Source organism: Cervus canadensis, chromosome 13, assembly GCF_019320065.1.
Source record: "Cervus canadensis isolate Bull #8, Minnesota chromosome 13, ASM1932006v1, whole genome shotgun sequence".
NCBI lineage: Eukaryota > Metazoa > Chordata > Mammalia > Artiodactyla > Cervidae > Cervus > Cervus canadensis.
Window position 1 is genome coordinate 59,016,188 of NC_057398.1, and position 26,001 is coordinate 59,042,188.

Genomic DNA, 26,001 nt, shown 5'->3' on the forward strand with positions numbered 1-26,001 from the left:
TGAAAGCAAATAGCTTAAATTTATGCATACATTGCCATTTTCACAGAGGTAGAACCCAGCAACACTGAAATGAAATTGAGAGGGGAAGGATATGAACAAACCATGAAGATTATCTTTGCACCTGTAACTTGTATGAATTTTAAAGGATCTTGTAGAAATCAAACTATAGAGACCCATTATCTTTAAAAAAATTATACTCAGATATTTTAGATACTGTTTCCCTAAAAGCAGAAGAAGACTTAGAGATTTTTACATTCTTCTAACTCTGTCTTCTCTGAGGTTTGCTTCCATTATGTTTAGCTACAAGCTATTTTAGGAAACTAGTTTTAAGTGATACTGAAACATTTATTCCAATTCAGGTTGCTATTTCATTCTCTTTATATAAGACCCAATTTTCCAAATTCTTGTTTAACATGCATAATTAGTTAGAAAAGTATAAAGAAACACTGAAGTTCCACAATCTTCCTCAAAATGATTAGGAAGATACCTTGTTTTGACACATAGATTGGCATTACAACTTTTGCATAGCATACATTTTTATCTTATATATGTTGCAGTCGGTTACACTTTGCACCCAGTTCGGTATGACTTACATTATTACACCCAGTACTTTGTGTTATCTCTAAGTATAGCTTCAGTATTCCAAGTCTTCTTTGAAGTTAATGGAAATTCTGAACTTCACGATGCAGATTGCAAACGGAAATGAACATCTGTCTACATCTGCCATGTTGGCAGAGCATCCCAAAAACCTGCTACTAGGATGTTTATTTTCTTCCAAATATCAGCATGATCCAGGTGTCCTGAAACTTAAGCTTTTGTGATAGGAGAAGAGAGGCTTATACTAATATTGAAAGTGATTTAGAAGATGACAGTACCACTGGTTGGATTAATTCTACAGTTTTGAATTAGGGTCACTCTGTTTTCCATATATCAATATTTTATAGAACATTGCATGTGAACACCACACTCTGGCTCTTTTACATGATTGCACTAATATAGAATCTAAATAACAGTTTTTTTTAATATAATGTGTGCTTATTGACTAATCAGACATTTATATAATCCCATTAAACAAGGTATTATTTCTTAAATCCTTATCTTTCATTAAAAAATGCTGCTTCTGGCATTTCTTGACAATGACTATAATTAATGATGTGAAAATTATCTGCCTGATGGCATTTGAACAGTAAGAACAATTGGTTAATGTTGTCAGAACATTGTATCATTCTAATAATACCCTCATGTTTATCACTCTGTTTCCAGTGTGTGGATAGCACGTGTAATATGAAGAGGAAACAGTACTTATATTCAGTCGGATGAACACAAATCTTTGGGTTAAATAAAGGCATTTGGAATTATAGGTGGAGAATCACTGAACTTTTCAAAGAAAATTAATAGTGTCGTCTTCCAAGCAAGTTTGACCATTTGGTTGAGACTATTATAGAATTCCTTGTTAGAATAAAACTTTTCCTAGCTGGCCTGATGCACTGTGGGATTCTCCAAAGTGGTAGTTGCCACCCTAAGATCATAACACACTGATATGTTCATCTTTAGAACTTGGAAATTATTAGTTCTTAATAACACCTGCTAATAAAGATGAAATCATTTTAAAGTTTATAAATAATTTTTTTAAAGGAAGTTAAGGTATAGTCAGTGATTTCCCTAAGTAACATTTCACTTGTTTTTGCATCCTCATTAGTTTTCAAGAGTAGAAGGGAAAGATGTAGGGATAAAGTTCATACATTGGGAATTGTACATAATCAGCACTTTTAATATTATTTATCTCCCCTGCAGCATCAATCAGGGTTGCCAACTGGTATTTTATGTGCCATAGTGAAGAAGGGAGGGCTTCCCAGGTGGCGCTAGTGGTAAAGAACCTGCCTGCCAATGCAGGACACATAAGAGACATGGGTTTGTTCCCTGGGTAGGGAAGATCCCCTGGAGGAGGGCATGGCAGCCCACTCCAGTATTCTTGCCTGGAGAATCCCATGCACAGAGGAGCCTGGTGGGCTACAGTCCTTGGGGTTGCAAAGAGTCAGACATGACTGAACCAGCTTAGCATGCAGTGGTGAAGAGAACAGCTCTCATAGGACATAGCATGCTTTTGATTGTTCTGAAGTTTTAGGTGGCGGTTATTAAATCAGTTTTTCCTACTTGAATTTCAAACTAAAGGCAAACTAGACATAAGAATTCCATCGATAAGATGGAAATGAAAAATAAGAGTCTTCTTTATTACCAAGAGAAGCCAGATTGGAGACTATAACTTCTGTGGGAAGACAGATTAGAAAAGAAAAAAAAGAAATCAATGAGTTGATTAAGCATACTTTGTTTTTTTTTCCCTCCCGAATTCACAATCAATTAAATCTTTCCTCCTTCGGGACACCATGAGTGGGGCGAATGGTCCTTAATTGTTACTCTAGGGTAGTGTTTCCACAGGGAAACTAGAGGAAGATTATTTCTGCATGTGACCATCGCCTACATCACTAGGGACATAACATAGTTTAAATGGAGAGTTTTAGACAACACTGTATCTTAGTGAACTCTAGGATTTCATTTCTACCTTTAACATCTTTATCATTTATTATTCCACACTATATCAAGGGATCAATGTAATAAGTGGAAGAGAATTCAGTTACTCCTGAGAGAAATCAACCAACCAACCAAACAAACCCAGAAAATATAAGCAGGGGATAAGGTGGAAAACAGAACAGAAGATGAAAATCAAGAGTCTTTATTATAAGGCTTTTTAATACTACTTCCTAGAAAAAAATAGTTCATATATATATGAAGGCTTGTTCATTCAATTATACTTTGTTCTTTGCTTACTGCATACCAGCAATAGTATCAATGACTAGAAATACAAGGCTGGAAGGAATAGTTCACATTATTGAAAAGAGACATAGATAAATAAACCAAAATTACAATGCAGTGTATTAAATATTGAACTAGAATTGACTCAAAATAGTATTAAATATTTTTAGAATATTTCTGAGTATCTTATAAGTGAAGAATGTATAAGTATCTTATATAAGTATGTATATAAGTATACTTTAAGTATCTTAGAGAATGTATAAGTATCTTATAAGCAGAGGAGGAATAAAAAGCAACCATGCTTTGTAAGGGCAAAGACAGTGATTGAAAACCACTGTAAATTTCTGAAAAGCAGGTGACATGAGCTGAATTATGCAGATACTGCAGTAGAGGAAGAATTAGTCTCATGGAAGAAGTTGCATATGACAAGGCATGAAGGCTGAAAAAAATAGGGTTAATTCAGGAAACTTGCAGAGTTCCGTGTAGCCCTAGTGCGTGATGCCACTCACGGGGGTGGGATCAGTCAAGATCATGACCCAGTGCATCTCTAAAGAGAAATTGCTGATGATTTTGTGCAGTAGTTTGTCTAAACACCTGATTTTGATTTGAGTGCGTGTAAATTTTTATTCAGAGAAGGCAATGGCACCCCACTCCAGTACTCTTGCCTGGAAAATCCCATGGACGGAGGAGCCTGGTAGGCTGCAATCCATGGGGTCGCTGAGTCGGACACGACTGAAGTGACTTAGCTTAGCTTAAGTTTTTATTATAAGTGTAGTATATCCAATTAAGAAAATTTAAAAGAGCAAAAATTAAAGCCTCTCAATTCCAGCATTTTAATGCAAAAAGTAATTTCATTTTGGAAAATTTCTGGGAGGGAAAATACGTACTCCAGTTTATTTTTCATAACAAGCCTATGCACTATTACATTTCCTTTTTTTTTTTTTTCCTCATGTTGCTGTTTGGGCTTCATCACTTTTGCTTAAAATAACTACATAACATCATATTAATGTAATATTAGAATAATATAACTCATGAAGAAATTCTACTTTAAACATTTCCTATTATAAATAGCAAATGCATCATTTTACAGGCTTCCCAAGGAAATGTTTGCTAGGAATCTGGCTAACAGTCATGTCTCATAAAACATTTCTTACTGTATACTTGTGCAAGTTATTAAGTTCTTCCCTCTTGGTTACAAAGCTGTTCTTCATTGCCTGCTTTGTGATAGTGGAACTGGAACCTATAAACATTTCTCCTTTACTCGCTGGGATGATGTTGAATTCTATCAGTGGAGGCTGTAGGAAGGTACCCTGAGGAAGCTGGAGGTTTCTTTTCCTGGTTGTGCTGTGTATTACTCTCTGAAGGTGATGTTCAGCCACACAGCAGCAGCCGTGGGCAGCTTCCCCTGAGGACCCCAAAGGGCAACTTCCCTACATGCGGGCCTCATAAGAATGAGTTCTACAAGGTAAACTCAGGAAAATAGCACATGGCAGTCCCAGTAAATTCTGCTGGTGCTCAGATGGCACCTTCCCCTACCACTGTAGATGGTGACTTTCCAGTGAATTCTCTGGTACAGCCCCTTATCATGGGAAGCTTTCCTTGGGACTCTGCCAGTAAGTTTTTTTCCAGTAAGTTCTGTGGTGGAGCAACTCAATTACTAGAGACCAAGTACCAAAGGAGTTCTGCCTTCCTGGAACCTCAGCAAATTTCACCATCAAGTGGGCTATGGCTGCATCTTCTTTAACAAAGTCTGGTCTCATCCCAGGTCTCAACTCTCTGGGTTCTTTTCCTTCCCTGGGTGCTCTGCCTCAGTCTTGGGAGTAGTGACTTTTCCATCTCTTCTCTTCTGCATTCATTAGAGATTTCTGGTCTCCTCAGTAGGTAACACCCTTGTGTAATCAATCATACTTTGAATTCAACTTTCCTTGTTTAGGTTACACTGTGTGTTCTGTGACCTGATTGAACTCTGGTCTAATATATATATTTTCATGAAGAATTTGCAGTGACATATGGAACAGAGTATCAGAATTACCCTTCACTCAGATAGATGTTCACTGTCTTAGTATATTCAGGCTGCTGTAACAAAATACCACAGGCCGTTCAGTTCAGTTCAGTTCGCTAAGTTGTGTCCAACTCTTTGTGACCCGGTGGACTGCAGCACGTGAGGCTTCCCTGTCCATCACCAACTCCCAGAGTTTACTCAAACTCATGTCCATTGAGTCAGTGATCCTATCCAGCCAACTCATCCTCTGTCATCCCCTTCTTCTCACACCTTCAATCTTTCCCAGCATTAGGGTATTTTCCAATGAGTCAGTTCTTTGCATCAGATGGCCAAAGTATTGGAGTTTCAGCTTCAACATCAGTCCTTCCAATGAATATTCAGGACTGATTTCCTTTAGGATGAACTGGTTGGATCTCCTTGAAGACCAAGGGCCTCTCAAGAGTCTTTTCCAACACCACAATTCAAAAGCATCAATACTTTGGCACTCTGCTTTCTTTATAGTCCAACTCTCACATCCATATATGACTACTGGAAAAACCATAGTTTTAACTAGATGGACCTCTAATGACAAAGTAATGTCTCTGCTTTTTAATATGCCTGTCTAGGTTGGTCATAACTTTTCTTCCAAGGAGCAAGAGTCTTTTAATTTCATAACATAGTCACTATCTGCAGCAATTTTGGAGCCCCCCAAAATGAAATCTGTCACTGTTTCCACTGTTTCCCCATCTGTTTGCCATGAAGTGATGGGACCAGACGCCATGATCTTAGTTTTCTGAATGTTGAGCTTTAAGCCACCTTTCTCACTCTCCTCTCACTTTCATCAAGATCCTCTGTAGTTGTTCTTCATGTTCTGCCATAAGTGTGGTGTCATCTGCATATCTGAGGTTATTGATATTTCTCTCGCCAATCTTGATTCCAGCTTGTGTTTCATCCAGTCCACCATTTCTCGTGATTTACTCTGCATGTAAGTTAAATAAGCAAGATGACAATATACAGCCTTGACGTACTCCTTTCCCAATTTGAAACAAGTCTGTTGTTCCATGTCCAGTTCTAACTGTTGCTTCTTGACCTGCATCCAGATTTCTCAGGAGGCAGGTCAGGTGGTCTGGTATTCCCATCTCTTGAAGAATTTTCCACAGTTTGTTGTGATCCACATAGTCAAAGGCTTTGGCATAATCAATAAAGCAGAAGTAGATGTTTTCTGGAACTCTCTTGCTTTTTTGATGAACCAGCAGATGTTGGCAATTTGACCTCTGGTTCCTCTGCCTTTTCTAAATCCACTTTGAACATCTGGAAGTTCATGGTTCACATACTGTTGAAACCTGGCTTGGAGAATTTTGAGCATTACTTTGCTAGTGTGTGAGATGAGTGCAATTGTGCGGTAGTTTGAGCATTCTTTGGCATTGCCTTTCTTTAGGACTGGAATGAAAACTGACCTTTTCCAATTCTGTCGCCACTGCTGAGTTTTCCAAATTTTTTGGCATATTGAGTGCAGCACTTTCACAGCATCATCTTTTATATTTGAAATAGCTCAACTGGAATTCCATCACCTCCTGTAGCTTTGTTTGTAGTGATGCTTCCTAAGGGCCACTTGACTTCACATTCCAGGATGTCTGGCTCTAGATGAGTGATCACACCATGGTGATTATCTGGGTCATGAAGATCTTTTTTGTATAGTTCTTCTGTGTATTCTTGCCACCTCTTCTTGATATCTTCTCCTTCTGTTAGGTCCACACCATTTCTCTCCTTTATTGTGCCCATCTTTGCATGAAAAGTTCTCTTGGTATCTCTAATTTTCCTGAAGAGATCTCTAGTCTTTCCCATTCTATTGTTTTCCTCTATTTCTTTGCATTGATCACTGAGGAAGGCTTTCTTATCTCTCCTTCCTATTCTTTGGAACTCTGCATTCAAATGAGTATATCTTTCCTTTTCTCCTTTGCCTTTCACTTGTCTTCTTTTCATAACTGTTTGTAAGGCCTCCTCAGACAACCACTTTGCCTCTTTGCATTTCTTTTTCTTGGGGATAGTCTGGATCACTGCCTCCTCTACAATGTCATGAACCTCTGTCCATAGTTCTTCAGGCACTCTATCAGATCTAATCCCTTGAGTCTGCTTGTCACTTCCACTGTATAGTCATAAGGGATTTGATTTAGGTCATACCTGAATGGTCTAGTGGTTTTCCCTACTTTTTCAATTTAAGTCTTAACTTGGCTATAAACAGTTCATGATCTGAGACACAGTCAGCTCCCAGTCTTGTTTTTGCTGACTGTATAGAGCTTCTCCATCTTCGGCTGCAAAGAATATAATCAATCTGATTTTGGTGTTGACCATCTGGTGATGTCCATGTGTAGAGTCTTCTCTTGTGTTGTTGGAAGAGGGTGTTGCTATGACCAGTGTGTTCTCTTGGCAAAACTGTGTTAGCCTTTGCCCTGCTTCATTCTGTACTGCAAGGTCAAATTTGCCTGTTTCTCCAGGTATTTCTTAACTTCCTACTTTTGCATTCCAGTCCCCTATAATGAAAAGGACATCTTTTTTGGGTGTTAGTTCTAGAAGATCTTGTAGGTCTTCATAGAACTGTTCAACTTCAGCTTCTTCAGCATTACTGGTCGGGGCATAGACTTGGATTACTGTGATATTGAATGGTTTGCCTTGGAAACCAACAGAGATCATTCTGTCATTTTTGAGATTGCATCCAAGTACTGCATTTTGGACTCTTTTATTGACTATGATGGCTACTCCATTTCTTCTAAGGGATTCTTGCCCACAGTAGTAGATGTAATGGTCATCTGAGTTAAATTCACCCATTCCAGTCCATTTTAGTTCGCTGATGCCTAAAATGTCAACATTCACTCTTGCCATCTCCTGTTTGACCACTTCCAATTTGCCTTGATTCATGGACCTAACATTCCAGGTTCCTATGCAATATTGCTCTTTACAGCATCGGGCTTTACTTCCATCACCAGTAATATCCACAACTGGGTGTTGTTTTTGGTTTGGCTCCATCTTTTCATTCTTTCTGGAGTTATTTCTCCACCGATCTCTGGTAGCATACTGGGCACCTACCGATCTGGGGAGTTCATCTTTCAGTATCCTATCTTTTTCCCTTTTTATACTGTTCATGGGGTTCTCAAGGCAAGAATACTGAAGTGGTTTGCCATTCCCTTCTCCAGTTGTCCATGGTTTGTCAGAACTCTCCACCATGACCTGTCTATCTTGGGTAGCCCTACACAGCATAGCTCATAGTTTCATTGAGTTAGACAAGGCTGTGGTCTGTGTGATCAGATTGGTTAGTTTTCTGTGATTGTGGTTTTCAGTCTGTCTGCCCTCTGATGGAGAAGGATAAGAGGCTTATGGAAGCTTCCTGATGGCAGAGACTGACTGAGGGGGAAACTGGGTCTTGTTCTAATGGGTGGGGCCATGCTCAGTAAATCTTTAATCCAATTTTCCACCACAGACAGAGTGGCTTCTAAACCACAGAAATTTATTTCCCAGTGTTCTGGAGGCTGGAATTCAAGGTCAGGGTGTCAGCATGGTTGGGTTGTAATGAAGGGTCTCTTTGGGTTTGCAGTCTGCCAGCTCCTCCCTGTGTCTTGACATGGTGAAAGGAACAAGGAATTTTTCCGGATTTTTCTTTCATAACTAATCCCATTTGTGGACTCCACCCTCATGACCTCATCATTTTTCAAAGGCCCCCCTTCTTAAAGCATCACCTTGTGTATTCTGTTCCTACTATCTGAACTTGGGCAATATACTATATTCAGTCTGTAGAAGTCATTCTTATTCAGTCTTCAATTATTCCCTTTCCCCAACCATCATGATGGTGCTGGGGGGAGGGACAGCTTCCCTCTGGTCCTTTGCATTTGCAGAGATATCAGAGGATGCTGGCTCATTTAAGAGGTGATGCTCATGTAACTCTAGTGACATCTGATGCATGAAGCTAGGGAGCATGCCTTCATCCTTATTTTGCTTGGGTCCTCATGAGTACCTTGCTATCTCATCCTCCTGTGGTCTCCAGCTATTGCTGAGAGCTCACTGGGATTGGTTTCCACATTCTCCATCCAACCTTTGATCCACCCAAGCTTGGAGCGTCACCTTGTCCCAGTCATAGAAGGTCAAATCACACACTCAACCCAACATCCTCATCACTCAGGAAACAAAGCAAAATGACACTTTACACAGTGAACTATTTTTCTTTTAGCACTTAAATAGTGCCACATCCTCCCTCTAATATGGGTGACCTCTGTATGATGAACCTTTCCTCCCCTTCCCCCACACATGAGCAGGAGGGATTAGACATTTGTGAGCCTCAGAATCCTGCTGTACACTGTCTGTCCCTTAGGGGATGGAAAGTTCCAGGCATGTGTCTGATTGTGTCCACTCCCCATAATTTTTTTTTCTTTTATTAGTACCTCCTTTTTCTACCTCCTTCTCTCTTCAAATCTTTCATGTGTGAATTCTTCATTGCTGATAAATTAAAAAGTGTCTCTACAAAATAGCAGATTAAAGCAACAATAGTCATCTATAATTTTAGTTTCCATGGGTTATAAATTCAGGAAAGGTCCTAGTCAAGATGTTGGGTAGGGACAGACATGGCTGTCGCAGTAGTTTGCTTGCTGTTGATCTCATGTATCAGTATCTAATTAAGTCTGATTAAGTATATATAAACTTGTGTGCATGCGTGCTGAGTCGTGTCCAACTCTTTGTGACCCCATTGACTGTAGCCCACTGGCTACTCTCTTCATGGGATTTCCCAGGCGAGAATACCAGAGTGGGTTGCCATTTCCTACTCCAATAAGAAATATAGTTATTTCTGTTTCAGAGAACTGCAAGGATGCCATAAAAAGGATACTGTGTCATGTAAAGAACAAAACAAGACTTTAAGCTTCTAAGAATGCATCATTACAAAAGGCACTTTTCTTACATTATACTACACAATAAAAATAACCAGTGTTTGCTTTATCTCAGTTTTAAAAAATATGAACCATATTCTTATTCAAAAGAGTAGATTGTTGTGGTTATGTATTGATAGTTATGTTACATAATAGAAAAACAATTGGAAATGATTCCCTACCTGCTTGTGGAATATAAATCTTCTTTTTCTTCTCTTGTTCTTTTAATTTCAGGTATTCAGTACTTCTTAGACACTGCCCTGGTGCCATATACCTCGTATTCCTATTACATCGTGAGCAGCAGCGTGCATGGTTCAACACGAAGCGCGGCTGTCACCTACAGGACGAAACCAGGGGCCCCAGTGGGAAGTTTGAATTTAAGTTATGTTAGTCCTGTTAGCTCAGACTCTGTGACACTTACCTGGGCTTCACCTTCCGATCGTTCTGGTCCCATTGAGAAATATGTTTTGTCCTGTGCTCCTCTACATGGTGTCCAGCCCTGCTCTCCCTATGAAGGCCCCGAGACCACCGCCACCGTCTGGAATCTGCTTCCATTCACCAAGTACCGTTTTGCTCTGCAGGCGTGTACTAGCGGGGGCTGTTTACACAGCACCCCTTTGACAGTGACCACGGCCCAGGCAGCTCCCAGAAGGCTGGGTCCACCCAAGGTGCGGAAGATCAGCTCCACAGAGCTTCACGTACAATGGGCTCCACCAATGGAACCAAATGGTAGGAATTCAAGGCCTAGATTTCCCATTTTTGGGTAGAAGGAGGTGAATCTGGATATTTGGAATTTTCAGTAAGATTCCGGCAACTGTTTTTGTTTTTATAACTTGCAGGATGTTGTAATTGGGAAACAGTTTCTGAAGATATAAGATACTATTTGTCCTGGTTAGTAAAATAAATGTATTTCCTTAATCTGATAACAAATTCCACTCATTTAAATTGTCCCCTAAAAGGCTAATATTATCTTTGCTCTTAATGACATCTGCCATAACACAAATGATGTTTCTAATTAGAAACTCACTTAGGAAATGCATTATATTTGACTGTGTCACAAGTTAGGGCACCCATAAGTAGTAAATTTTCTTTTAAGCAAGAAAAAGATATGAAATAATACAAAAAATATGTATATAGGCTAGCCAACTCCATTAAGTTAATTTTTGTGCTCATATAATTGAACCTTTGGTTATACAGGCCAGCATACATTCATAGATTTTTAATAATTTAATATCATGTACATATATGGCAAAAGCTTTTTTCTTGGAATTTTTAAGATGCTTGATTAAAGTAGGTATAAATAAACTATAATATTCTAATATTTATGTAAATAAGGTTTATATTAAGTAGATAATAAAATTTAAATCCCCAAATTTGAAAATTTACACATTGATCAAATTTCCAAAAACAAATAGCCATTCTTAGTAGAAATTATAATCAATCATTCTGAAAAATACTGAATTTACCTATCATAAGTTATAATTATTTTGTGTTTGTGCATTTTACATTTGTTTTTCATTTTCCATGAATATGCTTTTTAGTAATATTTCATACTTTCATGTAGCTATGAGTTTTTGTTTTTTTAGAAGTACCTATCATCTATATTACCAAGGAAATGGACAGGTAATTGAGTCAGAACAATGAAAGCAAAGACTCTTCAAATAATTTAACCTCACACCATCAATAAAATAGGCCATTTGTCTAATATGTCATCTTTGTTCACTGTTTCACTTTTCTAGGCATAATTATAAGATATGAACTGTATATGAAAAGACTGAAGTCTAGTGGAGAAACAAGGTCAGCAGAAAGTCAAGTTTTTCAGAGCAGTGGCTGGCTCAGTCCTCACTCACTTGCAGAGTCAGCCAATGAAAATGCTCTAGAACCTCCAGAAACAAGCACGGTCATCACTGGCTTGGAGCCGTATACCAAGTACAAGTTTAGAGTCTTAGCTGCGAACATGGCTGGGAGCGTGTCTTCTGCTTGGACCACAGGAAGAACGGGAGAATCAGGTGAAGATCAGTGCTTTGAACTCTACTTTGAAAACACCTGAATGAAACTATCTCCTTAAATTTAAGTCATCAGTACTAACTACACTGGAAAAGGAAGAGTTAATAAACTTGCATAAGCCAAGGAAATATTGAATACCTGGATTGGTTGCATATATAATTCAAAGTCATAAAGTTCTTGCCGTAAGTTTTAGGGAAAATTTAATGTTTTAGCTATTACCTCAAGGGAGAAAATGACCAAACTATAGTCATAGTCTTTTGGGAACATTTATCAAAAATAGCAATTGGTTTCCAGTCCTGAAGTGGGTTGGCCATATGTCCCGTCTTGCTCCAAATTTGATATAATTTATGTTCAATGAAAAAGATAACTGTTGCCAGTTTCATAAATCTGTTTTTGTTTTTCTTTATTTTTCTAAAACAAATAGTTCAGGTACTAAACTGGCCCTGAAAATATAATCCCAGACATCAAAATTTATAATTCACAAGTGTGTTTATAAGCAGTATGGTAAGGAAGGATGGTGAAAAGTTTTAATTTTTCTAAGCTATCATTACTAAAGCAAGTGAGATATTTTTAATCCTCCACCTCATTCTTTATATTATAAACACTTCAAGTTTCATGAGCCCTTAACAAAAAAAAATACACTTTTGCTATGCTTTGAAGCTATAGATATCCAAAAAGACCCAAGTGCCGATTTAAATGGGATATGTTAGGATTGTGAAGGGTAAGGGGAACTTCAGGTTTGATGTCCAAGGGAATCATTTCATAAATAAAATGCCCATTGTGCTTGAGCATCTCTTAAGTGGCTTCCAGCCATCTTGGCCAAATAATAGTGCCATGATAGCACAAGTGATGAGCCATGGCACTCTGGAAGGGGAAAATCAAGGTCAGAAAAGAAAAGTAATGGATGAAATAGCAATACTGGACCCTCATAATCATATGGGTCACTGGCTAATGAAAGTGTGATGAGGTCCTTTGATAATACACCTTTGGTTAGCACATTTAAAATCTATATTAAGATCTCAAGGATGGTAGGTAGAGAATGTATGTATGTACATCCCTGAACATTTCTATCAAGATTTATTGAAAACTTTTCAAATTTCTTTAGGGTTACTTAGAACATTTTCAATTTTCCTCTTTCTAAAGAGTAATATTCTCCAAGAAGTTCAGTGAAATACTTGTGTATATAAGAAATCCAATATGTCACCAGGCATTGTTCTAAAGTTTGTGGACTGAGACATATTCTGTTTTGTGGTTTTTCCTTTTAAAGACTTCATATAATTTATGATTTCCTCCCCCATTACCTACTAGTTTTCTTTATGAACACAGGTCAATTCCTATTTTTATTTTGTAAATGGAAAATATCTTTGTTAGTAATGTGAGGTAGAGAACATGCTTGAAGATGTATTTTTTTAAGTGAGTAGTTTTTTATATACATACCAGCATATTCTTTGATTTTTAAAATTAGAGTATTATGTAAGGAATGTGATGTTTCTGAAATTCTTAATAGGATAGACTTGTGATTTCAGCTTGAAAACTGTTCATGTGACGTTCACTGTTTTGGCTGTTACTGTCGTCGTCGTTAACAGCGCCTGTATTTGTGATGCCGCCTTCAGTCTGCGCACTGTCTCCTTACTCGCTCAATGTGTCCTGGAAGATGCCTCCGGACAGTGTAACAAGAGGAAAAGTTGTGGGGTACAACATCAGTGTGATTTCTGAACAGTCAGCTCAGTGGTCTCATCCAGTGGTGCTGCCACAGGTACTGTTACTTCCAGTTCATGTCCTTCTAGAATTGGATTATGTCTTTGTTTTTAGAGTTTCTGCATTTGCAGAATTCTGGCAGAATTTTCACCTATACAATCCTTATATGGGGAATTTTTTCTTAATATTATGTATACAAGGGTCTAAATATATCACTTATTTTTTTTTCTAGTATAAATGGAAATAATCTGGGTATAATTTTGTTTCATGAAGTCTGCTTTTTCTACTTAGCATATATCCTCAAGTATCTTTCAAGAGGATGACATTCAGTAGCTGTGTACTATTGTATTGTTAATGTACACAATAATGATTCAAGCAATGCACAATCAATTGATATGTATATTGTATGAGTTCTTTTGGAAATGCAAATAACATTGATAATAACATTTTATATGTACATTTGTATATTTCAAATTCCTAAGAAAACTTTCTGAGGGATGGCAGTTTATTTACAGCTTATAGCAAAGATTATGAACATTTCATGGTTTAGGATATGTAGTGACATATTGCTTACTAGTGGGTCATCTCCAGTCAGCAGTAATGAGAATAATGATCATAGGTAACAGTTACTGAGGCTTTACTTTGTACACATACTAAATCATGATATGTATAACAATCCTGGAAGATGAGAAGCTCTTCTTACTCTCCATGATATGGTGTGGCCAGTGTCCTTTTTATCAGCACAAAGGTCAGTTCAGTCTTACAGTCGTGTGCAACTCTTTGCAACCCCATGGACTGCAGCATGTCAGGCCTCCCTGTCCATCACCAGTTCCTGGAGTTTACTCAAACTCATGTCCATTGAGTCAGTGATGCCATCCAACCATCTCATTCTCTGTTGTCCCCTTCTCCTCCTGCCCTCAATCTTTCCCAGCATCAGGGTCTTTTCAGATCAGTCAGTTCTTTGCATCAGGTGGCCAAAGTATTGGAGTTTCAGCTTCAGCATCCGTTCTGCCAATGAATATTCAGGACTGATTTCCTTTAGGATGGACTGGTTGGATCTCCTTGCAGTCCAAGGGACTCTCAAGAGTCTTCTTCAACACCACAATTCAAAAGCATCAATTCTTCAGCCCTCAACTTTCTTTATAGTCAAACTCTTACATCCATACGTGACTACTGGAAAAACCATTGCTTTGACTAGATGGACCTTTGTTGGCAAAGTAATGTCTTTGCTTTTAATATGCTGTCTAGGTTGGTCATAACTTTTCTCCCAAGGAGCAAGCGTCTTTTAATTTCATGGCTGCAATCACCATCTGCAGTGATTTTGGAGCCCCCCAAAATAGTCCGTCATTGTTTCCCCATCTATTTGCTATGAAGTGATGAGACTAGATGCCATGATCTTAGTTTTCTGAATGTTGAGTTTTAAGCCAAATCTTTCACTCTTCTGTTTCACTTTCATCAAGAAGCTCTTTAGTTCATCTTCACTTTCTGCCATAAGTTTGGTATCATCTGCATATCTGAGGTTATTGATATTTATCCCCCCAATCTTGATCCAGCTTGTGCTTCATGCAGTCCAGCATTTCTCATGATGTACTCTGCATATAAGTTAAATGACAGGTGACAATATACAGCCTAGATGTACTCCTTTTCCTATTTGGAACAAGTCTGTTGTTCCATGTCCAGTTCTAACTGTTACTTCTTGACCTGCATCCAGATTTCTCAGGAGGCAGGTCAGGTGGTCTGGTATTCCCATCTCTTGAAGAATTTTCCAGTTTGTTGTTATCTGCACAGTCAAAGGCTTTGGCATAATCAATAAAGCAGAAATAGATGTTTTTCTGGAATTATCTTGCTTTTTCAATGATCTAAAGGATGTTGGCAATTTGATCTCTGGTTCTTCTGCCTTTTCTAAATCCAGCCTGAACATCTGGAAGTTCATGATTCATGTACTGCTGAAGCCTGACTTCGAGAATTTTGAGCATTACTTTGCTAGCATGTGAGATGAGTGCAATTGTGCAGTAGTTTGAGCATTCTTTGACATTGCCTTTCTTTGGGATTGAATGAAAACTGACCTTTTCCAGTCCTCTGGCCACTGTTAAGTTTTTCCAAATTTTCCAAATTGAGTACAGCACTTCCACAGCATCATCTTTTAGGATTTGAAATAGCTCAACTGAAATTCCATCCCCTCCCCTAGCTTTGTAGTGATGCTTCCTAAGGCCCACTTGACTTCACATTCCAGGATGTCTGGCTCATCAGAATTGTGGTCATGGGGTCTGGACACAGCATATTATGCCTTCTGGCTATTACTCATATTATAATATTCTATTCCAAGAAAGTAAAATTTAAAAAAAAACAGCATAGTTTATAAAACATGTCCCAGAAATCAACTTGTTTTGATTCCATTTTTACCAATTACTAGGCATATCTCACATCTCTGTGCTCGAGATTTCACTAATTGGTTAAATGCAAAAACAGTTTCTGCTCATCTGTAGTTCATGTGGAGCTTAAAAAGCTCGTTGCAGTGACTCTTCTTGTTGCAGAACGTGGGCTTCAGTAACGTACACCCTGGCTCAGTAGTTGCAGTCCCTGGGCTCTGGAGCAGAAGCTTTAGTAGTTGAGGTGCATGGGCTTAGCTGCTCCGCAGCATGTGGGATCTTCTGGGACCAGGGATCGAACCCTATCTCTTGCAATGGCAGATGGCTTCTAACCACTGAACCACCAAGGAAGTCCCCTTTATTTGTTTAAAGTCTTTCTTGTGTGTGTGGCAGAATTAAAATCAGAATATAGACATGTCACTTTATTTTCTTTCTTGTACCCTCTCCTGCAAGTATTCCATCATATATTCAAGAAAATTAAATCACAAGTGGCACAGTCAAATTTTTTTTTACATTTTTAACAATTAAATTTATATCTACACTGACCCAAATGTGTGTCATTATAATCTTGATAAATAAATAGCCAAAATTTCTGGGGAAAGCCTACTGTAAAAAAATAATGGTTAAAGGATCTTTCCCTAAGAATGTGGCAGAAGACATTTATAGAAAGTGGTGATGTTATCATTGTAGGATTTTAAGCTTCGACAAAGTTCTTCACACTCCTTAAAAATTAATCCCCCCAAAAAGTTTTCAATTAAATATATCCTTTAACACTTGTTAAGATGATTCTGTATATATGATAAAGACACAGTTTATCTGAGTGATAATTTTACATGCCCCAAGCTCTAGGATAAATGTCTTTGAAAAATCACGTAATTTCTATTAACAATATGTAGAGAAGTAAAATTTAATCAAAATTAATATTAATCCACATTTTCTCTTTATTATATTTCATTATGTGTTCTTGAGACAGAGAATACTTTGTTTAAAAAGATACAACTGTTAAAATTAAATAATGTATTTTATCTTAAGAACAATTGCATTTTCTAGAAAATCTACATTAAATTTCATCAGAATTGTTCTAAATAGGATAAATTTTATAGCAATATTAAGTTAGTTTTACTCATTTCCAAGTTATTTTTTGGGGGGGAGCTTTAAATCACATTGCACAAAAGAAAAAAAATTTATATCTTCAAAACCTAAGTAGCCATTTTGAAACTAGAAAAAGGATTAGTAAATCAGTGTTTGATGTTTTTCTGATTTATAAATGTATTGAAGGAAGTGGTATTAATGTTTTTACATTTTCTAGATTTTTAGAATCTTTAAATCACCTTTATTTCTGAAAAATGTTATGTTAACAATGTAATTTATATTCTAATCACACTGCTTTCGAGAACTACTCAGCTTATGAAAATTTAAAGTCAATACTCAGGCATATAATCCAAATGAATTTTATTGTACTCCTAAAGGGAAAACAAAATCTGGAAATTGACTTCATATGTAACTAATATTTAGTTATATGTAGTATTTATATGTATGGAAGATTATTTGGTATACTGTTATCAGTATCTCTTAGAAAAATAGTTTTGTGCTCATGTGTGCTGTCAGACTGTTGGTTAATGACTTTTTTCTGAATATAATCACCAGGGGCCTTTGTATCTATAGACTAAGCAAATTTACATGGTTGCTTTTGATCAGTTCTAGTTATATTGACAGACTAGCTCTTGGTGATGATTGTTTAATTACTTGTTTATGGACCATAGAGTCTCCTTTGCTCATATCTGCTATTTTCATTTGAAATTGTGTGATAAAGACAATATTTCCCCCAAAAAGTAACCATTTGATTTTATGCTTACACTTAGTTGTACAAGAAAGGCAATTGAGAATTGACTTCATGTGGATGCTCAGTAATCTTTCCTGTTTTCTCCTCTTCCTTCCTGAGGGTTTCTTTCTTTTTTTTTAAGAGCAAATGATGGGATTGATTTAACGACGTGATGACATTTTTCTGTACCAGCTCCATCAGCTAGCATGTGGACATTACTGCACTGGGTTCATCTTGGCCAAGCCCTGTGGTTTTATTTGGACTTTTTCACAATAACAATGAGAGTGTCACCATTCTTTATCTCTACTGTCGGTGACAAGAGCCACACCACCACGCTGCTTTATGAGGCAATAACTCGGTTTCCTCATTTATCCACTCAGGAACTGGATTATTACCTCATAAAACAGTGTGATTGTACAATTATCAATTAAATCCTAGCTTGTTGAGTCCCTTCAAAAAGAAATTCCTTTTCTTAATTGTGGTTGGCAGTAATTCCCTCTGTTGAAATTTCTGGAAATTTGCTTGTCAAGCTTATATTTTTCACAATAGATATCTATTACCTGACTTTTTTTTTTCCTTACCTTGCAGGTATTGTACACTGCTAAATCCCAAGAACTATCTTATGTTGTAAAAGGACTAAAACCTTATAGGATATACAACTTTACTATTTCTCTCTGCAATTCAGTTGGCTGTGTAACCAGTGCTCCAGAAGCAGGACAGACTTTAGCATCAGGTAAGCAAGTTTTAGTGGACGTGAAAAATATATCGTGTGTTTATAAAGAAAACACCTACAAAGCTCAATAGCGTCTCTAGTTTGGTCTTAATATTTGTCTTTTCTGCTTTCCCTGGCTCCCTCATAAACTCCAATTGCTATTGACCTTGACATAGTTGAACAGAAAAATAAATTTAAGAGCCTGGAGGATTCCTGAGTTGCTCTGTCATAATAAATATAATTAGATGCAGAGTGATTCTAGGACTCAGCCACCACCCTAAGTCCTAAAGTGTCCCAACAATCGTTAGAAGTATTTAGGAGGCTTCTTGTGAGGATTCGGAATACTTCTCCTCTCCATCTTAACTCTTCATGTGGGATTGGGTTTACCCACCCACTCTTGCACCATGGAGCTAACAGCAGACATCCGAAAATTAGTAGGCTGCCCTGGTGTCATATTTTGCCTTTATTGGATAGGCAGTAGTGTTCTTATTATCTGTTTATTATAAATATAAAATTCCTAGGTGCATAAAATTGAAATAAAAAACTTATTATCAAGTATAATCTTAGTAGGAGATGGCTTGTATAATTTTTTGTTTGCTTCACTTAGAATAAATTAGGTTCATACAAACTTGATTACATGTATTATTAACACCTATATAACCCAATTACTTACAAGTTAAGATTTTTTTCAAATCAGTTTTTCTGTCAGCATCCAACAAGGCTTAGTTTCCTGGTACTCTTTAAGGAAATGTCCAGATGTGAAGAGGTTACGAGGTTTCTAGCAAACATATTTAGGTATGAAAATATTCCTCAGACCTTCTTTCTTACTGTTTCCATATAAAGTTCCATAGTTTTTGTTATATTTTGTTTTAGTTCTGGGAAACTTGTTTGGCCCAAATTATTTTATATTAATATACAATAAATATCAAATATAGCAAGTAATTTTTCTTCAAATTTTCTGTCAGCAAGGAAGACTCCAAAGTTTCAAGAAATTATGTTTTATTATCTGCATGAGTGAACTCTGTGTTTTTCACATATTTAACCTACATGTACAAATATTTATGGAGTACCTAGCTTGAACAAAACACCATTTTCCTGTAAGACTGTACATTTATTTATTTTTATATATTATGTTATTAGAGAGCTACAGAGTGTGGATAATGGTATCTGTCTCCTTTAGGAAAAATAATATAACTGGGTGATGAGAACAAAAATTAAAAGAGTAATCAGTCCTGAGGGCCAGAGAAAGTGAAAACAGAAGCCACGTGAGCTGAAGATTGGCCCGAGGCCTAGTGGAAAACAAAGGGACCCCGATCATGTGCTTAAGCAGAACTGAAATCACAGCTTTTCAGGGCTTTAAAACATTTAAAAGTCATCTGGAGTGACCATCTCACCAATATTAATACATCTCTGGCAACATTCCTTCCAGGTGTTTGTCTGCCATATGTTTGATCCTTTAGGGGTAGAGAAACTACTACTCCAGCAAATCAGACCATGTGTAGTGACCTCTTTGAAAAGGCAATTTTCAGACTGATAATGATCCAAAATACTTCCTTCTGGTTTCTATTGAACATTCTCCTTCCAATCCCTTGGGGGCTGCCCTCACTCTAATTCATATTCCTCATGACATCATCCAATAACATCTTCAGTAATAATACCTCCACCCAAGTCTTCTTTCCTTCAGGCTGCGTACCAAACTACCTCCCATCTGCACTTTACATGCTCCAGTTTGTGACATTGTTAGGACAGGCTCTTTTCTCTAGATGAGATCTACTCTTGTCTTTTCATAGACACAACCTGAAAGAACTGAATGGGGACATGCTGGTCCCTAGAGACTAGACAGAGCCTGGAGATAGAAATTGAAAAGCAGGGAAGATGTCTGTAGAATGGCATCCTTCCTGCTTAAAGCACCAGTGATTACATCTGTGGGAATATTGTCCTCAGTGGTTTCAGCAAGAGTTCCTGTGACGTGGAACTCACCCCCTCCCAGTGCTCTGTGCTCTTGTTTTAATCTCTGGTGAGGATGCTTGAGGTCACTCTCTCTACTGGAAGATGAATGGAGTAGAACTCATCTAAGCCCTCTCAGCGTTCTCTCTCTGTCTCTTTATCTGTGAGAACAGAACTTGGAAACTTCTCATATTCTCTGAAAGCCATGAGATGCGCAAGTTCATTGACTTTTTCAAATAAGAGTTTACTCACTCATCTAAGGGAAAAATGATAAGCCAGAATGCCATGACTTGAATTTGGGCTCTGCCATCTACTACCTTTATGACCTTGAGTAAACTGCATAATCTCTGTGCCTTTGTCTTCCAAATTACAAATAAGGATACCCTGTATTTTAGTGTTCTCCTGAGGAAAAGAGTGAATACATGTTAAATATTTAAGGCAGTGTCTAGCACAAAGTCAAATCTCAAAACAAATTATTTCTATCAAGATTTTTGTTATAACTATTACATAATCTTTTTATTAGTCACAGTGTGTTATAGAATTTCTGTTATCAAAGTCATGAAGTTTTACTTTGCAACCTTGTTTCCATAACATTATTTTAACATAAATGTAACAATGGAGAGTCCTAAAACTAAGGCTTGAATGACAAAAGTAAGCTGTAGGGGATTAACATTGAAAAGCATCAATTTTCAGCTCTGTGAAGAGCATGTGGTCCTGAATTATGACATGTATTTCTACATTTTGATCAAAAACTGCACATTTCAAATTTGTTGTTCACAATATAAAATTAATAAGGTGCCATACCATACCATTGCTGTTTTGTTGTGAATGCTCGATTGAGTAAGTTTCTATTAAGGTTCTAATTTCAGGCATTAGGAAGTGGGGTGAGTTCTAATAGAAACCATTCATGCCTTAATGTTGTCTGTATTAAGATGTTGACATATAACAGGTAGGATTAACACCTTGGGGGAAAGGATAAAAGAAAGCTATTGGAACAGAGAATATGAGATAGGTGACTGATTTAGCAGATTGGGAAATCATGTCAGGTTAAATGGCATTTGAGGTGGACTATAAATAATTGGTAAAGATGTTTGTAGATATTTTTTGAGTTTATATCATGTACTTGTTGCTGTTTCAGATGCTGTTCCATACTGACATGATGAAAGCTGGGGATTATGGTGATTTCTCTGTCAGTAGAGTATAGTATAGTATAGATTAGAAGAGAATGTGGAAATAGAGTCTGGTAGGCATTCCAAGGAGGCTCCCCTCGTGGTTCAGCAGTAAAGAATACTCCTGCCAGTGCAGGAGATTTGGTTCGACCCCTGGGTTGGGAAGATACCCTGGAGAAGGAAATGACAACCCACTCCAGTATTCTTGCCTGGGAAATCCCATGGACAGAGGAGCCTGGCGGGCTACAGTCCATGGGGCCAAAAAGAGTCGGATATGACTTAGTGGCTAAAACAGGACATTCTAAAAAAGTCATGAGAAAGTAAATTAGATAAATAGAAAGAAATACTAGAAGCATGAAATGGAATGCTTCAAGGAAAAGAAATCCACAGGTTAAGAAGAGGGAGGAACTGAAGATGATTGTTAATATCCTAGACCTTGGTGATGCCACTGAATGTGATGCAAAAAAACGAAGAAAGACCATATAGGAGAAATAAAGCCATGAGTTTCAGTTTAATTATTTGATCAAAACATATCCATGACAATTATAACCAGCCAACAACGGAAAATGCAAATCTGGAGCTTAAGAAGGATGTACATTTTATAATTGTCTGCATATAAAAGGAGGTAAAACTATGGATGGTAATATATTAGTGAAGGCAGAGAAAATACAAAAGGAAAGTTTACACCTCAGTGAATGCTCACATTCTGGGAGAGAAAGAAAAATTAAAGAAACAGAGACATGGTCAGAGTTAGGTATAGAATCTAGAAAGAGCACTATTTAAAAAGTCAAGGGCAGAGAAAATTCTAGAAGGAGAATGTCAGTAGAGTCGCAGACGGTAGGGAAAGGGAAAGAAATGTAAGATACAAGGAATGTAGGGTCATTGATGATCCCCTGAGCAGCATTCTGATTAGCATAGTCAGAGCAAAAGCTGGGTAGTAAAAAAAGTAAACAGTTGCAAAAGATGGTAAGTTTTGAATGTGTAGCTTTTTGTTCTTTGCCAAAATGTTCCTTCTACTCAATTTCCATAAAAGTATGCATTAATTTTGTTCACATGTGAGATCCTTTCTCTTCTGAGAGAAAAATTAGTGTTTTTCTGGGAAAATTTTTATTTCTTAGTCTCTTAATTTATTTAATTTATCTTGTCAGAACTCTATGACTTTTCATCTGCCAGACAGGGAATGAAATCACTTACATGACAAAAGTATGGAAAATAATTTTTGCTTGCCACTTGATTTATGGTAAAATGCATTGTTTTCAGGGGTGTTTAGGCCAGGGAAAATGGACTTGTTTTTAATAGAATATAAGGAGAACCCCAGAAATTACAGATCCAATATCCTTCTTGCCTCCTTTGTTTTCAGTACAGAAATAGGGTATTTCTTTTTTTTTTTTTTTAAATTTTCCTAGGATTAAATGTCTGTGTAACTGATAGATTTTAAGTCATAGAAATAAACAGTGAGAAGGTCAGTGCTTTTGAATGGTCAACAGATTTGTTGTAGGAAAGGAATGAAAGTTGACTTGCAGCACTTTGACTCTTCTTGCTTTGTCTCTTCTAGTAATAAAATTATGGTTTGGAGGGTACATAATTCCAATAGATTTGTGGGAAATTTAACTCTTAAGTCTAAATGTAGTTCATGTGAGTGAGTTGCCAAGGATCAGAACAACCATTTAAAAACTTTGAAAAAGAGCACTGTAAATTGGAAGTAGTATTCAGCTTTTCTGAAGCACTGAATCATGAAAATATGTTTTTTCCTTAAACCTCAGTCACAGAAATCAAAAAGATACTTGTTAGATATGTCTGTTTCATTAAAAAGCTTGAGAATTGTAATTTGCTCTCTTTCAAGTATTTTTTCGATTAGATGTATCATTAGAATTGGCACGTTTCGTCCAGAATGTTTATCACTGCTCCTTTAGTTTTGGTGCCCATGAACAGTTCCAGAACTGATTTGAGAGAGGTACTCTCCCAGGAGCAGTTGCAACTCTATTGCAAAATCTTCAAGAAAGTGTGATGGACGGCTTTGGAGTTGCTTCTGGGTTTATATGGGTCATGATCTGACAGACTGGGCCCTTAGAAGCTTCTAATCCTTTTCTTTAAGATTACCCTTTTAATCTAATAACTTTGTACATTTCCATCCTTTGTGAATTAAGTACAAATTAAACCTTCCTTCAGAGAAATTCCTTTTGGAGATCCATTCCTGGAGGAACGATGTCCTATTTCCCTTACCCATCATAAATTGACCTCTACACTACAAGCTTAGAAGTGCCCATTTCCCATTAAGCAAGTAATTAGTGGTGCATTAAGTTTCCTGTCTGAATCCATCCAAAGTAGAATGTACGGGCTGTTTGCTGCTGGGTTGAAAACACACATTGTTTTGTATGCAGGTACATAAGTCTTTTCATTGTGAATAGGACCCAGAGTGATTAAACAAGCACTCTTAATATGTTAATTTATAATTTTAATTACAACAATCTTGTATATATAGTCATTAGTGAATACTAATATAAATATTTTTCTATCTTTTTATTCATAATGCATAAACCAATCATCCAGTTACTTCTCTGAGGTTGCCTGTTTTTGTTTCATAATACAATCTTTGTTCTTAGTTATGAATGCATTTTGTTCGTTCCTGTCTTGAATAATCCCTCATTAAGCTAGTCACTTTCTGCTCCATGCTAAAAAGGAAAAATTATCATGCAAATGTGGCACGCCATATTAAAAAGCACATTACCAAACACTTTTGTTGCTGTCCTTCAATTAGTTTCCCTTCTTTGAATTTAATTCCATTTGTTGTTAAACTACTAACTTGATGTATGGACTCATGAATCTCAGGCTGCTGCCAAGAAAGTGGGGGAAAAAAAAATCAAAGCCTCTTCGAAGAGCTGCGGAGGCGAGCTGAAATGAATTTGCTTCACCTTTGACAAGAACACTTGAACAGCAGTGAAATCCTCTGCTGATTCAACTTGGCTAATTATCCAATTATTTATTTCAAGAATAAAGGCTCTGTTTTACAATTAGAGAAGTGTAAGGCCATCTGAGAAATTTGGTAATGACAGCTGACTTAAGTCACTTCTAAGATAAACAGTATCTGTGCAAACTTGTCTCACCCACTGTTTTTAGGCAGCCGTTCTCACATCTTAGCATCAGGGAAATCCTGAGAGTATGAGGAAGGGCTGGTTTTGTTTGTTTGTTTTGCTTTTTCAACAACAGAAATTATTTTGCACTTCTAACCACCGTGTCAAATTTCCATGGCTCTCAAGCAGTGTTGAAGTTGTATTTCTCTTGATTAAAAGCTTTTGGTTCAAAGCAATACTTTTTAATTGCCTAATGATATAAGTCAGTTCTTAGGAAAGAACCGCACATTTAGGAGTTCATTTGCAATATAACTGAAAAATTCATTGCATGGCAGTAAAACAATTTACTGTTAATTACAAGGAGAAGAATTTGCTGTAGCATGCTCACAGATTGCCATGAATCATGCAGCACTCCTAGAGATTTATAACAGATGTGTAAGTGGGATGAATTAGCAGGGTTTAATAACAGAGACACAAATCATGCAGACTTCAAGGAGCTTTAATTGATATACTAGAATGTGACGGGCATGAATCACTCAGCCATTCAACAGCACTGTAACATATGGTCAGCTCAATATGCTGCATCTGAAATCGGTTGGTGAGTCGTTGGTTGTCCCATATGGTGGAAGCAATATATTTTTCATGATTCAAAAAATACATCCATTTTTAAAAAAGAAATTTGATTGCAAAGCATGTTTGTTATTGAACAGTCACTTGAATGCCAAACTGGATTTTTTTTTATAATGATTTTTTTTTTTGACATGGCAGCTTCCCAAAATAAATAGCAGCTACTACTTGTAATACCAGATAGTTGGAGACGTTATGAGAACCAAATTGGTGCTTGTTGGCAGGCTTGATCCACAGTAAAACCTACAGAAGAGTTCAGCCGATGAGAGCTGTGATTGTTAGGGAAATCCTTCAGATTCTGGCAAAGCAAACCAAATGAAAGGGATGATGTCAGTCTCAGAGAAGTTCAGGAATGCCCAGATTTGCGATGAGAAGAGATGGAATTGAATGAGAGACCTTTTCTTAGAAGGGTAGGAAGGTGACTGTGATAACACTGGAACCCATAGTGTAACAATTGGATACAACATTTTAAAAATCAACCTCTTAATTAAAGGTTCAGTCCTCTGGGAGCATTCTAAAAAAAAATCCTGGAAGAGCATCGCATCCGTGGTAGCACCAATCTCATGTTATTCCTGATTATTTCAGTGTAGGAAAACAGGCAACCCTGGTGCAGACCGGGAGCTGGGAGGATGCGGTATCTTTCTGTGGAAGCTAGGATTTGGCAGCTTTGGACAAAGCTTGTGTAGTGTTAGTAAATCTGACAGACTTGAAAAAGGAATATTGCAGCCTTAGAACTGTGGCTGCCAGAATTTAATGTCAACAATTAAAATTTATTTTGATCCTTACCTACTGTTTATTACTGTTTGTATACACAACAGACCTTACTAATACAGACATGCACTATTAGATGGAATTACCATCTGTTCAGAGTGAAATG

At 37.2% G+C, this 26,001-nt stretch overlaps 1 protein-coding gene across 1 annotated transcript in view; it reads left to right on the plus strand.

Moving 5' to 3' along the window:
• The window catches only part of USH2A (usherin), an 893,901-nt gene that overhangs the window by 223,865 nt on the left and 644,035 nt on the right, over positions 1 to 26,001 (plus strand). Inside the window, exons 17-20 of the mRNA XM_043484771.1 lie at positions 9,937 to 10,431; positions 11,442 to 11,711; positions 13,296 to 13,465; positions 18,187 to 18,331. Coding sequence (XP_043340706.1) covers positions 9,937 to 10,431; positions 11,442 to 11,711; positions 13,296 to 13,465; positions 18,187 to 18,331 — 1,080 coding nt within the window. The remainder of the gene's footprint in view (positions 1 to 9,936; positions 10,432 to 11,441; positions 11,712 to 13,295; positions 13,466 to 18,186; positions 18,332 to 26,001) is intronic.